The 15441-nt window shown below is 54.0% G+C and overlaps 5 protein-coding genes across 5 annotated transcripts; 2 read left to right on the top strand and 3 right to left on the bottom strand.

Annotated features, from left to right (window-relative positions):
* Positions 1-381: 381 nt before the first annotated feature.
* On the bottom strand, positions 382-1147 carry CC84DRAFT_1063866 (pectate lyase D; the record flags this gene model as incomplete). The annotated part of the gene is made up of 2 exons (XM_018173617.1): positions 382-839; positions 889-1147. Coding segments are annotated over 2 exons (717 nt in total), but the record flags the coding sequence as incomplete, so codon positions are not given.
* Positions 1148-1956: 809 nt separating this feature from the next.
* CC84DRAFT_1140447 (guanine deaminase) lies at positions 1957-3774 on the bottom strand. Its single transcript, XM_018176287.1, has 2 exons — positions 3366-3774; positions 1957-3229 (listed from the first exon to the last, which is right to left on the bottom strand). Exons 1-2 carry the CDS (start codon positions 3598-3600, stop codon positions 2037-2039), a joined length of 1428 nt encoding a protein of 475 aa, XP_018038409.1. The 5' UTR covers positions 3601-3774; the 3' UTR covers positions 1957-2036.
* A 164-nt stretch (positions 3775-3938) lies between these two features.
* Positions 3939-6242, bottom strand: CC84DRAFT_1256977 (actin-like ATPase domain-containing protein). The gene is made up of 3 exons (XM_018184685.1): positions 6174-6242; positions 4678-6118; positions 3939-4625 (listed from the first exon to the last, which is right to left on the bottom strand). The coding sequence occupies exons 1-3, from the start codon at positions 6201-6203 to the stop codon at positions 4141-4143; spliced, it is 1956 nt and encodes a 651-aa protein (XP_018038410.1). The 5' UTR covers positions 6204-6242; the 3' UTR covers positions 3939-4140.
* A 99-nt stretch (positions 6243-6341) lies between these two features.
* Positions 6342-11204, top strand: CC84DRAFT_1256978 (neuropathy target esterase-like protein). Its single transcript, XM_018184686.1, has 3 exons — positions 6342-6762; positions 6813-10421; positions 10471-11204. Exons 1-3 carry the CDS (start codon positions 6476-6478, stop codon positions 11153-11155), a joined length of 4581 nt encoding a protein of 1526 aa, XP_018038411.1. The 5' UTR covers positions 6342-6475; the 3' UTR covers positions 11156-11204.
* Positions 11205-11604: 400 nt separating this feature from the next.
* Positions 11605-15399, top strand: CC84DRAFT_1140457 (uncharacterized protein). The gene is made up of 3 exons (XM_018176288.1): positions 11605-13038; positions 13145-13554; positions 13653-15399. The coding sequence occupies exons 1-3, from the start codon at positions 11981-11983 to the stop codon at positions 15311-15313; spliced, it is 3129 nt and encodes a 1042-aa protein (XP_018038412.1). The 5' UTR covers positions 11605-11980; the 3' UTR covers positions 15314-15399.
* Positions 15400-15441: the final 42 nt, after the last annotated feature.

Genomic DNA, 15441 nt, shown 5'->3' on the forward strand with positions numbered 1-15441 from the left:
CTGCGAGTAGTAAGGGTTCATCTCAGTACACTCCGCACCGTCTGCGCAAGCAGTCGTGCCAGCGTAACCCATCCCACCGCACTGTCCCCACCTGGCAACGCTCCCGCTGGACGATCCACCAGTTGCTGCGGGCTTAGCCGTCTTAGTCTTGGTAACCAGGGTTGTAGGCGCAGCGGTGACTTCGGGGACAGCAGTAGCGATGGGCTCCTCGTCCTCGTCACCAGTGGGTGCCTCAGTCTCCACAGGCACATCCTCAGCGTCCGTAGGAGAAGACACAGCAGTCTCCTCCGGTGTCTCCTCGATAGGGGCTGCGGAAGCAGAAGTAGAAGGAACAGCTGTCACACTGGGAGCTTCGGTCTCGGGCAGCGCATCATCAGCACCGCACTCAGGCAATTTCTCCAGCTTGCCTTGGTCCCCGCCACAGCTGTCCTTCGTATCAAGCTTCTCGCTGTCGCCGTCGCCCTTGTTGACTCCCTTGTACTCCCGGCAAACCGTCTTAGTGGTACCGCATGACCCAGTGATCGAAGCAGTGTCACCGAAGTTCGAGTTGATGCCAATCAAGTCGCTGGTGACGCCGTAGGCGCGGACGTTCTCGACAATGACCTTGCGGGGGGACTTGGCTTCGTTGTCCGTGCAGTCGCCGCAGCTGCGGTAGAGCTTGCCCGCGTTGACGATTGTGAAGTCCTTGATGGTGACAGTGCCGACGCCGTTGTGCTGGACGACTTTGTCTTTGGCTTCTTGGGCTCCGCCGCCAACGATGGTAGCGTCGCCGGTGCCGAGGATAGAGATAGCGTCTTCGCAGACGTCGCGGAACCAGACATTGGTGAGTGTGCAAGAGCCTCGGGTGCATGTTAGCAATAGTGGATCATGTTTGGGGGAGTACCATACCCTTGCAGTGCACGCCTTCGAGGGAGTCTGCGCCGATGATCACGTTGGATATGCTTGCACCGTCTTCGAGAATAAAAACAGCATTGTCACTTCCGGTGTCCTCATCGGAATCACACGGCTGACCACGATCAAACTCCTTGTTGCCAAAGTCTTCGTTGCCAGTGATGACAGAAGGCTCAGGGAGCGAAACAACGCTCCCAGCCGGAGTGGGAATGTTGAGAGTTTGCGCAGAGGCAACGCTAGCCACGAGGGCTGCGAGTTGGACTTGAGTGAACTTCATTTTGAACAGAGAGATCTTTGGGTAACGATGTCAAAAGCGAATGTATTGGTTAGAAAGAGACAAAGATCACCTGGATCTAACGAATGTGAAGGTCTGAAGGTAGACAGAAATCAATGGAAGACATGAGCAATGGTGCATCACCATGATTCTTATCCTTTTAAGTACAGGTGGAAAGATGATCCCCGATCCTGCCCAGCGCGCCTACACGACACTATGTTCGCAGATCTTTGAAAATGGTATGGCGTCGACGTTTAGATGAGGGAGGGTTCTCGTTTGGTAGGCCAAGCCGCTTGCGGCGTTCATTGCTGCGGCGTTATCGCTGTATAGGAGACGTGCGGCGGCGGCTGTTTACTGAACAGTGGCTAGAGTTCACTAAGAATTGGACATCAAAATCCATGACACAAGAAGCTGACTAGATGTAGAATTGATATTGCAGTGTATTTTTATCTTGCTGGATGTCTCTTATTCTTGGTATGGTAACCTAGGCAATACTCATTAAGTTAATATATCTTCATTCGCGACTGCCGGGACGCTTGCTAGTCGGTGGTGGGGAAGACATATCGTATTATCGTACCAGCCACACTTCGGTGAAATATGGTTCCATCGCTTAGAGGATTTCTGGGCATTGTTTGGACGTATACTTGGCGTTTCATATTAACGTCAGCGGCTCACGCAATTGTCTTCTTCGTACGAATGCAAAGACTTAGGTGGTGCGGTTTTCGGTTGGTCGGAGTAGAGTAACCTGTACGTCTTTTTCGCGTGCAGTTTACAAGCGGCAATTTAATCAATGGGGAACTCATACTTTCGTTAACTCTAATCGAACCTCCCGAATGAACGGCCAAGCTGTAGTCTATATGCATTCCATCATCTAAGCCGTGTACCTCGTTGTCTTGTGTACCAACCTCCCCCTAACCCATACAGCAACACAGTTCCTATCGTCTCCACTGTACATCCATTTCTCCAGTTTCTCCTCTGCACTTTCAAACCCGAACAGATCGACCGGTCCACCAGCACCATCCTCCCCAAACACACCCTCTTTGTCTCCCTCTTCTGGAACGCTGCCCAGTCGTATCATCTGCGCATCGAACTCCTTGCCAACTTCGAACCCTCCGACTTTATCTTCTAGTCCAACGACCGCAGCTCCGCCGCGAGTCGCGAGATACAGCGCTTCTGCAGTAGACAACTTGGCAGCGTTATTGAGAGACGAAGCCGCGGCCGCCGGCGTCCCCATAGCGACAAACCTTGACGTCCAAATAGCATGCCGCGCCTCTTCAAGAATGGACGGCGAGAACCCACCACTCACATCCGTGCCTAGCCCTATCGTAATCCCTTCATCGAGAAGTTCCCGCACGGGACAACAACCGCTCGTCAGCGCGGTGTTGGATGCCGGACAATGGCTTATTTTGCTGCCACGCTCCTTGACCAGTTTCCGCTCCTCAGTCGAGAGATGGATAGCGTGCGCGAGAATTGTCTTCGGCGTGAGGAGCGACGCCTCGTCGTAGACGTGCGTGTAGGACTTCGAATCTGGGAACAGCTCCTCCACGAGCGCGATTTCTGAAGTGTTCTCCGAGACGTGTGTTTGGACGAAGGCGTCTGCTTCGTGGGCCAGCTTGCCTAGCCCCGCTAGACACGGTGCAGTGCAGCTTGGGGCAAACCGCGGGGTGATTATGGGCCGCACGATGGATCCTTCTGCGTCGATGCTGCGGACGTAGTCGATGCAGGCTTTGGAGTCTCGGACGGCGCTCTCAACGCTCTCGTCGCGGTAGTACTCTGGGCTTAGGGTGTCCATGCAGACGCGGCCGACGAGGGCGCGTTGGCCGCGCGCAAGGCAGATGTCAGCGAGAAGGTTGGTGGCTTCAACGTGCCGTGTTGCGTAATAGGCGCATGTTGTGGTTCCATGGGAAAGGGTGCGGGAGACGAAGTTGGTGTAGATTCGGGATGCTTTGTCCAGAGAGGAAAAGGAGGATTCCATAGGGAAGGTGTATTTGTCGAGCCAGTCCAGTAGGGTAGTCTTACCGAACAGGCCAGTATTGGGATGTTGCGGTGCGTGTGTATGTGTGTCTGGGAGTGTCAGCTTGATCCCATATCAGACTAGGAAAGGGGTGAGGTTGCGGAGGAAAATCGAGCATCGGTTTACGGTGGCTTTCTGGTTCAAGTCCAACTCTTTGGAAACTCCTCGAAAAGAAAATATACTTACCAATGAACCCCGGAAAGAAGAACCCATCCTTCACGCTCACAACCTTCGCATCATTCCACCCCTCATGTCTCTTTCTCACATCTTCCACATCCACTTCTTTCTCAATAAATCCTATCACACCATGCTCATCCACACCAATAGCTCCCTTCTCCACAATCTCCAACTCCGCAAGCGCAACACAGTGCGCAAAAGCCCCTAGATATATCGTCTTCTCCACGGGCACAGAAGCCGCCATTCCGACAGATAACCTCCTAGATGTACAAGTTTTCCTGGTGTTAGAAAAGAACCTTCGCGAAATGAAAGTTAGGCTGAGGAGGAAATTCAGGGTATCACATCTGCGCGCCGACTCGAAAAGGCCAAACAGAACGAACGTGTAAAGCGAAGTGGGAGGTTTATCTATGCAGCCGCGCGCCGCGGCTTGCCTGTGGCTCTTTGGTGGAGTTGCTTTTGGAACTGCGAGGGGATTGGGCTAGCGTGTTGCCGGATCCGGAATGTGGAAGCACGTGGCTAAGGCATGTGCCGGCGGTCGCCGACAGGCGAGAGATAACCTCCGCCGCGCTGCACATTCACTAAAATACATGCATGGACTGGGACGTATGCATGCAGGGCTCTATTATCCAAGTAAACTTTCGAGAAACGCCGAATTTTTTTTCTCTACAGAATACGTGATCGAACGCCCCGCGGAGAAGCTAATCTCTCCATTTGCTAAAGACCCAAAGCCAGTCAAGGATATCCAGCCCGCCAAACTCCAACCTCAGCACGACAATGAAAGGGCTCACAACGCGTAATCGTGAATCCCATTGGGCCCTTGCTCGTTGTAATCTGGCCTTGTCATGTAGCCCTTGCTCTGTCCCTGGTCCACAACGAAAATGACTTTGGCAGCAACCTGGGCGCCCAAGAATGCAGACTCGTCAAAGCCGACGTCCTTCCATTCCGGGAAGTACTCCGGTGGCTTCACTAGTTTGATGGAGGTGGGAGTCTGGCCATGCGAGGAGTGCGCATTGTGCGATAGACCTGGAAGATGGGAGGTGGGGTTGTGAGGCATGAGGTGCTGTGTTTGGGCGGTAGTGGCGGCGTAGAGTAGAGGGTTCACGTGCGAGGGAGCGCCGCCGTGGGGTCCGAGCTGCGGTTGGGGTGTGTTGGCGCCGGTACCAGCAGGTGTAGAGATGTTGGAAGGGATTTCGGAGGTGAACATCGTAGCCGAGGAAGGTGAGATGAGGTATTTCGATTGAATAGCAGAGAGGAGAGCCTCCTTGAAGCCTGCATGGAGTCAGTGGACAACGATCAGATTGGTTCATGAAACTTGGCTTACCTCGAACTCTTGATCCGTTACCGCAAATGATCAAGGAATCCCAGAGCTCGCTGCGCTTGTTCACTTCATCCACGGACGATATAGTCCGGTGCACAGCATCTGCTATTCTTTCCAACACACCGTTGCTAGCTGCCATGAAACGCTCTGTGCCAACTTCAAGCTCTCTCCTAATTGGCCCCGACCGGCCATTCGTGTTTCCTGCATCAGCACTACCATTGGCTTCCGCAGCCGAAGTTGCTTCGCCGTTCGCGCCTTCGCCTTGCCTTTGCGGACCCTCGTCCAGCTGAACTTGCATTTCTGCTAATCTTTCACTTCCCAGGTTCATATTTTTGAGATTGTCAAGCAAGCGGTGGTCTTCGTAGAAGAATGTCGCCCTCTCGCGCCTCGAGTTAGGGAGCCTGACCGGTTTGTTTGCGTTCGCAGCGGCGGCAGCATCTGCGCCACCCTTTTTCTTCGCATTGGCTTTCTCTTGCTTCTCTCTCTCCTTCTTGGCTAGGTACTCTTCCATCTTGCCTCCAGTGACGATGCTCGCTACGTCCAAAACGCCCTCTTCGTCGGCGTCGTTATCACCGACCTCGGTGTCTGCGCCTGGGCCTCGTGGGATAGTGCCGATCGAGGCAGCAGCGGCAGGGCCTGAGCCTGGTGCACCTGTCGACGCAGCGGCCGCGGGGTTTGTTATGGTCTCCTCCTCGCTCGCTTCTTTGGTGCCTGGCAAGGGGGTCCCAACCGGGAGAATTTCGCAAATGGGACTCTTCTTCAGCTGCTCGCACATCTCCCGGCTCCAGCTCCTCGATGCGAGCTTCGCGAAGAGACTCTGTGTGAGGGCCTCTCCGCCGCAGCCGGCCAAAGACGAGGTGCGTCCTTGCACGTGTGGTATGAATTCGCTGATGGCGGTGACATCGACCTTGTCCTTGCCCACATCTACAACAGTGGCCGTGTGTACACCATATGCCCAGCTGGACGCGAGCGCTGCGTCCATAAGCCCAAAGGCGGGCGTCTTGAACTTTTCGAAGAAGAACTGCGTGAGTTTCTCGTGCTCCTTGGGCGTCCAGACGGGCTGCGCGATGAGGAGTATCGGCGTATGAAACGGCGGGTTGAGCGCGTTGTATACGTGAGTGATGAGGGCGAAGAAGCACGACCAGTCGACAATCTTGCCCTCCTGTATGGGCCAGACAGCGCCCTCCTCGGACACACGGTCTTCTTCATAGACGACGTCGTCTTCGGCGCCGGTTGTTTTGCTCTCGGAGCCCTCTGGGGCCCCGTCCTGCGGCGCGGCGGCTGGTGCGTCGGGCTTTTCGTTCCGGCGGCGGATCTTGTACGGCTCCCATTCCCCTGGCTTCTCGGCGGGGAACATGCGCGAGCGCACGCGCAGGCGGGCGGGCGTGAAGCTCTCGGGCAGGCCCAGCTGCGCGACCGTCGTCTCGGAGCCAGGCGCGATTATCTGCGCGGGAGAATTAGCGCTGCGCAAACTGCACGACAGGCGACGCAGGTCATACAATTATCTGCTCATCTTTGAAGGGCGGCATCGTGGGCCAATGGGCTGCGCGGTGTGAAGCGCGTTTTCGAGGAACGCGTGTGAGGATGGGCCGCGGCGAACGGTTGGAGTCGCGCCAAGAAGTGACCTTGTCCATGTCCCCGCTACCCAGATTCCTTGCCCGGCGCACCTTCGCTGCCCACCATGCCTCGTATGCCTATGCACGCTTCTCCGCGGCTGCCGTCGACTCCATCACTTGCTCACGGCCCCCCGTGAGAGGCCCAGTCTGGTTTGGGCGTTGCCGTCCCTCCGCAGTCCGCTACCATGTCCAGCGCCGCAGCCATGGGCTTTGCTGCGAGCTCCGCCAGTAGCAGCGTGTCGTCCACGATTGCTAGTGCAGCAGACGCCTTGCAGACAGCTGCAGTCAAGGGTGCCGAGAGCCCAACGCCCTCTTCGACCTTTGGCCTGCTCGCGCGCGTTATCCTCCGCATCCTGAGGGTGCTGCCGGGCGCCTTGTACTGGATCATCACCTTTACCACCATCACCTTGCCAACATGGCTGTTCACGCTATTCTCTATGAGCCTGACATTCACTATGAACTTCACTACTTTGTAAGCTACTCCGGCAGACGCAGTGAGGGAGCACAGCTGACTCACGGCAGAATGCTCATAGCTGTCCTCGTCGTGTCCACCGTAAGCTACCTGGTCAGATACCGTTTCATGACCATGTACACGAGGCTGCCGCCTGAACCACAACGTGACGAGCCCCAAGTCGAAGTGTTCCCTGACACTCAAGAAGGCGACTCTAAGAGAGGGCTGTCCAATTACTTGGACGAGTTCCTCAGCGCCATCAAAGTCTTTGGCTACCTGGAGCGACCCGTGTTCCACGAACTCACGCGGACAATGCAGACCAGGAAACTGATTGCAGGCGAGACCATTCTGCTGGAGGAAGAGAAGGGCTTCTGTCTGGTGGTGGATGGACTGGTCCAGATCTTTGTCAAATCGAATCGAGACAGTGCAGATTCAGACGATGACGAGGACATGCCAAGTGGAGCACACAGAGATCGGCAAGGCTATCAGCTTCTCACCGAAGTCAAGAACGGCGCACCCATGTCCTCGCTCTTCTCCATATTGTCTCTGTTCACTGAAGATGTCAAATTACGCCACGAAGATTCGGAAGACGGTGTTGATTCGAGCGTTCCAGCAACGCCGCTCGAGAGGCCAGTGCGTACTTCCCTCTCTAGAAACAGCAGTTTTGCATTCGACGATTCGCGACCCCATACTCCGGCAGATTTGCCAGGGACGCCTCCAGGCGGGCTGGGTCACCGCAGAGCTTCGAGTATAGCAAGCCCCACCGCTAGCGGCCGTCTTCAAAGTGTTCCTCCATTCTCATTAGACCCCAGCGCTGCCAATGGGCATGCTCACGATAGCAGAAAAGACAAGCAATCGTCTCATTCCCGCTCCAAGTCAAAGGCCAAATCGGCTCATCCTGATATCGTTGCAAGAGCGAAAGAGGATACTACTATTGCAATCATCCCCGCAACAGCATTCCGTCGCCTGACCCGCGTCTATCCGAAAGCAACAGCGCACATTGTGCAGGTGATTTTGACTCGGTTGCAGCGAGTTACGCTCGCAACTGGTCACGCGTACTTGGGCCTGACGAGCGAGGTTCTACGCACTGAGAAACTAATGAATACTTACACTACGTATGACTTGCCTGGCTTCTTGCGCGATTCGGCTTTACAGAGATTGAAGGACAGGTTTGCCAAAGAGACAGAACGCACTGGACCAGAAGAAGAAATGAAAGGGATAGCACTCCACAATCCTGGTGCCGGTCGACGACGAAGATCAAATTCAGCTTTTAGGAAGGGTACAGCTGGGCATGCTCGACTCGCCGCGATTCGCGGATCGTCTGTAGACATCAGTGCCGAAAACCTTCCCAGAACGGCACAGTCCGCCGAGTCTGCTGGTGGCCCGGATAGGGTCAGTGCGGGCGACCTGCTAACAAATTCTCATATCCCCCGTGGTACTGGGAGAACCGGGCGATACAGCTTCTCGCAGCCGGTACACCAGGATCGGCGGGATGCAAAAACCCCGCTCGACGCAGGTTCTTTCAATCCTTTCGCTTCACCATTAGCCAGGCCAGCTGTGCTGCATCGCCAAGAATCCATTGACGAAGCTACTGTGTTTAGAGAGTCTGTGCTTGATTGCATGTTCAAAGCGATCGGATTGACTGACCTCGACAACCCCATACCAAAATCTACGTCGGTCGAACAGTCACCACGTCTTGTATCTTTCGATGCGAAGCGACAGAAAGCCGTCTTTAGTAACGCATTTGGTTTCATCGACCCGTATGAAGCGTCTCGTGATGGTGATACTGAGTCGATGGTCTCGGCCTCTGGACAGTCTACCATGAGCGTCACGGGCCACAATCTTCTAGAAGAGATTGTCAATGACGTTGAAATCGTGTACTTTCCCAAAGGTGCTGTGCTCGTGGAACAGGGTGAGAGGAATCCAGGTCTCTACTATGTCATCGACGGATTTCTTGATGTCAGCGTCCCCATCGGGGAAGACCACCAGGAACCAAACATACTTGGCACTCTCCCTTCGGCTCCGGGAACAACTGAGGCTGAACTCTTTGGAGGACCGACACTCAAACGGTCGACAAACACCGCTTCGTCGTCTTACTTGAACCTTCCTGAACAAGGAAAGAGGAAGAAGTCAAGAAAATCTCTTTTCCTCACTAAACCAGGTGGCCTCGCGGGCTATCTCGGGACTGTCTCCTCTTACAGATCCTTTGTGGATGTCACAGCAAAGACGGATGTCTACGTTGGATTCTTGCCCCGAGCATCCATTGAGCGAATTGTCGATCGGTACCCGGTAGTCTTGTTGACTATGGCTAAGCGATTAACGACTCTGCTTCCCAGACTGATCTTACACATCGACTTTGCTTTGGAGTGGGTCCAAGTGAACTCTGGCCAAGTGATCTATAATCAAGGAGACGAAAGCGACGCCATCTATATTGTCCTCAATGGCCGTCTTCGAGCGATCCAGGATGGCGCAAACAACAACATGAAGGTCATCGGCGAATATGGACAAGGCGACAGTGTTGGAGAGCTCGAGGTGCTTACCGAGTCGACACGCCCCGGGTCTCTGCACGCTATACGCGATACGGAAGTGGCGAAATTCCCCAAGACGCTGTTCAACAGTCTCGCTTTAGAGCACCCTGGAATCACCATCAAGATATCCAAGATCATCGCTTCTCGTATGCGATCATTGATGGAGGACCCTCTGCATGAGCAAAGCAAAGAGCTTCGTTCGACGGCTACTCGGAGCAAGGTCTCATCAACAGTCAATCTTCGCACGGTCACTATACTCCCCGTGACAGCTGGAGTTCCGGTAGTGGAATTTGCCAGCCGGCTGATGACAGCTCTGAATCAAATTGGCACTCCAAATGGAGTAGTGTCACTCAATCAGGCTGCTATTCTGAATCACCTGGGTCGCCATGCTTTCAATCGCATGGGCAAATTGAAGGTGTCACAATACCTGGCTGACTTGGAAGAGAAGTATGGTTTAGTCCTATACGTCGCAGACACGCCAGTGAAATCTCCGTGGACGCAGACATGCATAAGCCAGGCTGATTGCATCCTGTTGGTTGGCCTAGCAGAGGGTTCTCCTACCATCGGAGAGTACGAGCGCTTTCTCCTCACGACCAAGACCACTGCCCGGAAGGAACTCGTCTTGCTACATTCCGAGAGGTACTGTCCTTCAGGGCTTACGCGGAAGTGGCTTCGCAACCGTCCGTGGGTGAACGGCAGTCATCACCACGTGCAGATGCCTTTCCGTACAAATGCTGAGCCAGTAAACCCTATCGGCCGTCGGTTTGGCACTGCTCTGAAGCATCGCGTACAAGTGCTACAGGCAGAGATCCAGAAATACACATCGCGAAGGGTTCGTCAGACGCCACTCTACTCGGCGGATACCCCGTTCAAGGGCGATTTCCATCGTCTGGCGAGGAGATTATGCGGCAAGTCTGTGGGGCTAGTTCTGGGCGGAGGTGGTGCGCGAGGCATATCACAAATTGGCATCATCCGCGCGCTTGAAGAAGCCGGCATACCTATTGACATTGTGGGTGGAACGTCCATCGGGGCCTTCATCGGGGCCTTGTACGCTTGGGATGCCGACGTCGTTCCAATGTATGGGAGGGCCAAGAAGTTCGCTAGTCGTATGGGCAGCATGTGGAGGTTTGCTCTGGACCTCACGTATCCATCGTAAGTCTCGGTTGACCTTGCTCACGATCACGAGTACTAAAGACGGTAGTGCATCGTACACGACCGGACACGAATTCAACCGTGGCATTTTCAAGACCTTTGGTAACTCGCAGATCGAAGACTTCTGGCTGGAGTATTACTGCAACACAACCAACATCAGCAAAAGTCGCTCTGAAGTACACACCAGTGGCTACGTTTGGCGCTACGTGCGGGCGTCCATGTCTCTAGCAGGGCTTCTCCCACCACTTTGCGACAACGACAACATGCTGCTCGATGGCGGGTATATTGACAACTTGACGGTCACGCACATGAAGTCCTTGGGAGCAGATGTCATCTTCGCGGTCGACGTCGGCTCTCTCGATGAGGACACGCCCCAGTCTTTCGGCGACTCGCTATCTGGTTTCTGGGCGTTGGTTAACCGCTGGAATCCCTTCAGCTCCTACCCCAATCCACCCACGCTATCCGAGATCCAATCGCGCCTCGCCTACGTATCTTCTTACGATGCCTTGGAGAGGGCGAAGAATACGCCTGGTTGCAGGTACATGCGACCGCCAATCGACCCCTACGGCACGCTGGACTTTGCGAAGTTCGACGAGATATACCAGGTCGGATACCGGTACGGGAAGGAGTATTTGGCTGGGTTGAGGGAGAAGGGCGTGCTGCCCGTCAGCGAGGAGACAGAAAAGGAGAAGAATCTGAGGAGGACCATGGCGCCCAGAAGGGCGAGTATCTAGTCACACCTTGTGAATGTGTACACGTTACCTCTTTTTGCTTCAATTCTACGTGCTGCAGTTGAATTGCTGCGAAGGGATACAAGACTGGCCTCCGTGTGCTTTGCGAACGAAAGACGGGCCGGGCCGCTGGGTTTGAGTTCCTGGCTGAGGGAATTCGCCAGGGTCCTATATGACGTCATCGTATCGCTCCAGTGCACCGAATTACCGAGGGTAGCGCTGCGACCCAGCACTCTCGTTGCACGAATCCATGGCATGTTCGTGCATCATTTTCGTGTCAATCTTTCCAGATGCTTACCGCAGTCCACAGAGTGTGCTCGCTTAGCCCATGTTATCGGTGCAGATCGAACCAGACGCTCGGTCCCAGCGCCCCAACGGCCAGGTTGTGCTCCGCGGTAATGCGAGCCAAGAGCGCAAGGGTCACACGCTCATCTGTACCCTGGATGGATGAGGCTCTTTCTCAGCTGCGCTCCTTTAGTTGTTGTTACGTGACTTCACTCTTCAAGGCGCGCAATTGCCACCGCACCAAACAGGAAGCTGCCTGGATAGTCTTATTCCAACAGGAACAATTGACAGGCGGCAGACTGACACCTCACCGCTCCCTCGTTCTGAGCGACTGTCAAGCTTCCCTGTCCCAGTCTTTACTGTGCCGACATTCAACCTCCAGCGCGTTCATCTTTTCCGATGCAAGCTCCTCTCGCTACTCTTCGTTTTGTATTTTTAAGCCACGTCTAGAGCTAAATCTGCGAAGAATATTGTTTGGGCCCTGAAACATTCGCTTGCTTGACTTGAGCTTTCCTTTCTGGACTAACATCGCTTTCCATAGGCATGCAGATACGACCTTTCTTACTGTCGGCACTCATGCCATTCGCGGCGTCGACACAGAAAATAGCCAATGTTGACAACGTCGAATGGAACGACGACCTATGGATGATCACGTCCAAGCAACTTGATCAAGGCCATTATCAATCTCGGATGTCACTTGCAAATGGCTACCTAGGCATCAATCTTGCGGCTCTCGGTCCGTTTTTTGAAGTCGACACGCCTGATGCCTTCACGAACAATTACAATGGCTGGCCGCTTTTCAACATACGACAGACATTTGCGACAATAGCTGGATTCTACGATATTGATGACAAGGACGGAGGAACAAACTATCCCTGGCTGACCCAATACGGCGGGGATAGCTTCTTGAGTGGCATCCCACACTGGGCGGGACTGATCGTGGAAGTCAATGGCGCTATTCTCAACGCTTCTACGAGCCGGGATGAGATTGACAGATTCTCGACAAGACTCGATATGAAGAGTGGCATCCTACACTGGCAGTTCGACTGGTACCCTACGAACGACCCTGATACCTTTATCAACGTTCGGTACGAAATGTTTGTACACAAGCTCCACATCAACCTGGCTGCCGTCCAGGTCAGACTCGAACCAAATCGCGATGTTAACGTCACCGTGTACGATGTCATCGACGGCATCAGCGCCGTCCGCGCCGACTTCGTGGACAAAGGCTATGAAGAAGATTCACCTACCATCTGGTCTGCGGTTAGGCCGCACAATGTCACCAATGTCATAGCGTACGTCGTTTCGACGCTGCAATGTGATCTGTATGAAACACTCGATACGCGATCGGATGTCGACGACGACATTTTCAGTAGCATGCACATATCGTCCATAGGACAGTCAGTTCATGTGGAGCTGGAGCGCGGTCATATCTCGTTTATTAGCAAATACGTCGGAGTAGCTTCTTCGGATGCATTTGAGGATCCGAAGACAATTGCGATGGAGGCGTCGCTTTCAGGAGCTTACGCAGGGTTCAGGAACCTCGAACACTCACATATCGAGGAATGGCAATCTATCATGACAGATGATTCCGTGGACAGGTGAGTAACCCATCGTGTACACAGTTTGTGCCTCTTTGCCTTTATCGCTTAGCAGAGACATGTACCATCCTGTCTCAACTTACACTGATTTTTCCCTGTACCTTAGGTACAACAATCCTGATGGCACCCTACCTGAAGACCCGCGCATCCGAGAACTGCAAATTACGTCTGTCACCAATCCGTTTATGATTCTTCAGAACACGATTGGTCCAAATGCGCTCGCCGCAGCGGGATACAATCCTCGCCTAAACATCCATAGCATACCTGTATGCGGCCTCGGATCCGATTGCTACGGCGGGTTAATATTTTGGGACGCCGAGACATGGATGGCACTGGGTTTGCAGCTATCTCATCCTCAGCACATTGAAAATATCGTCAACTATCGCGTTGAAATGTATCCGCAGGCAAAAGACAATGTTAAGACTGCTTTTGCCTCCTCAAAGAACCAGACAGGCAGGTTCACAGGTGGATGTGTTTTTCCGTGGACCAGTGGGAGAATTGGTAACTGCACAGCCAGTAAGTAAACCACCGGGTACAATGTTGATGTCTCTTGCCTTTACCTTTCGGTGCGCCACCCTGTCTTAACTCACACTGACTTTGTGCCCTCATCTTAGGCGGGCCATGCTTCGACTACGAATACCATATCAATGGAGATATCGCTATAGCCTTCCGCAACCAATGGATTGCAACTGGAGATGCCAAACAGTTCAACGAGACGTTCCTTCCGATCGCGAATGATATTGCCTATTTTTATAGCGAGCTGGTCGATTACAACGAAACTTCAGGATACTACGAGCTGATGAATGCCACCGATCCAGACGAATATGCAAACAATGTCAACAACGTTGGCTTCACATCGGCACTGATTCAACGGACTCTGAACGAAACAAATGAATTCAACAGCTTGTTTGGCCTACCCCAGAATGAAACTTGGAACAACATCTCTGCACAGATGCGTCTGCCCGTCCATGAGGAGGCTGGTATTATAATGGAGTATGGTTCTATGAACGGATCAATAGTCGTCAAACAGGCGGATGTTGTTTTGATCGACGACATACTCAATTATGAGAATCCCTACAGTCTTACAGATCTTGACTACTACGCAAACAAACAATCGCCGGACGGGCCTGGTATGACTTACGCTACCTTCAGCATTGTCGCTAACGAGATATCGCCGTCAGGATGTTCGAGCTACACGTACAACCATTACTCCTCGCAACCGTATGCTCGAGCTCCATGGTTCCAATACTCCGAGCAAATGGTTGACAACGTCATATTGAACGGTGGCACACATCCTGGTTTCCCTTTCCTCACTGGCATGGGTGGCGCAAACCGCATTGGTATCTTCGGGTACCTCGGTCTCCGCATGTTCGTTGACAAGCTCGACGTCGACCCTTCTCTTCCACCCCAGATACCCTATCTGAACTACCGCACATTCTACTGGCAAGGGTACGGCATCAACGCCACCTCCAACGCCACCCACACCACACTCTCCCGCCTGCCCGAGAAGATCCTCGACACCGCAAACCCCGCGTACGCATCCAGCATTCCCGTAACCCTAGGAACGCGTCGCGGCTCTTACACGCTCAAACCCGACGAGGCACTCGTCCTGCCGAACCGTATGCTCGGCCAGACGCTCACAGCAGCCGGCAACATCCTCCAGTGCAGGCCCGTCGTCCCGAACCCCTACTCCGTCAGTCTGCCTGGCCAGTTCCCTATCGCCGCTGTCGACGGCGCGTCTTCAACCAAGTGGCAGCCTGAAAACCCCACGCGCGTGAGCTACCTCACCGTCGACACCCAGGCCACGACTTTTGGGCCCATCGCACACATCCTGTTCGACTGGGGCGCGCAGCCGCCCGTGTACTTCGAGGTCCTGGTCTCCAACTCCTCGGTCCCGACCAAGGAGGATGGCTTCGCTGATGAGGATCTCGGCGATGTAAGATACGTCACGCATGCGATTGTGCAGGTCAGCGAGCCGTGGAATCCGGAGCGCGCGACGGTGATTGAGCCCGTCAAGGGAAACCAGACTAATGTCACGCTGTTGGGGGAGGAACGCGTGTGGAGCGGGCGGTTTGTGCATCTCGGTATTCGTGGGAACTTGGCGAATGCGACGGCGCTTGCGGGGGGGACGGTGGCGGAGTGGAGTGTGATTTTGGAGCAGAGGGAGGAGGGAGGTGAGGATGGAGCGCAGGGAGAGAATGAGCAAGGGGACGAGGAGAGGGTCAGGCCGTTGGTGCACAAGCTTTGGCAGGCGATAAAGCAGATTGTACTTTGATGAATGGGTAGATGGAGCTTCAGCGGGGGTGGGGGCTCGTTAGATGACTTGATGTAGATGGAATTAGCGTTGCATATCGTTCCCCTGCCATTGCCTGAGATGCGTACACAATGTCAGTGTGAGAAGAA

Source organism: Paraphaeosphaeria sporulosa (genome assembly GCF_001642045.1).
Source record: "Paraphaeosphaeria sporulosa strain AP3s5-JAC2a unplaced genomic scaffold CC84scaffold_3, whole genome shotgun sequence".
NCBI lineage: Eukaryota > Fungi > Ascomycota > Dothideomycetes > Pleosporales > Didymosphaeriaceae > Paraphaeosphaeria > Paraphaeosphaeria sporulosa.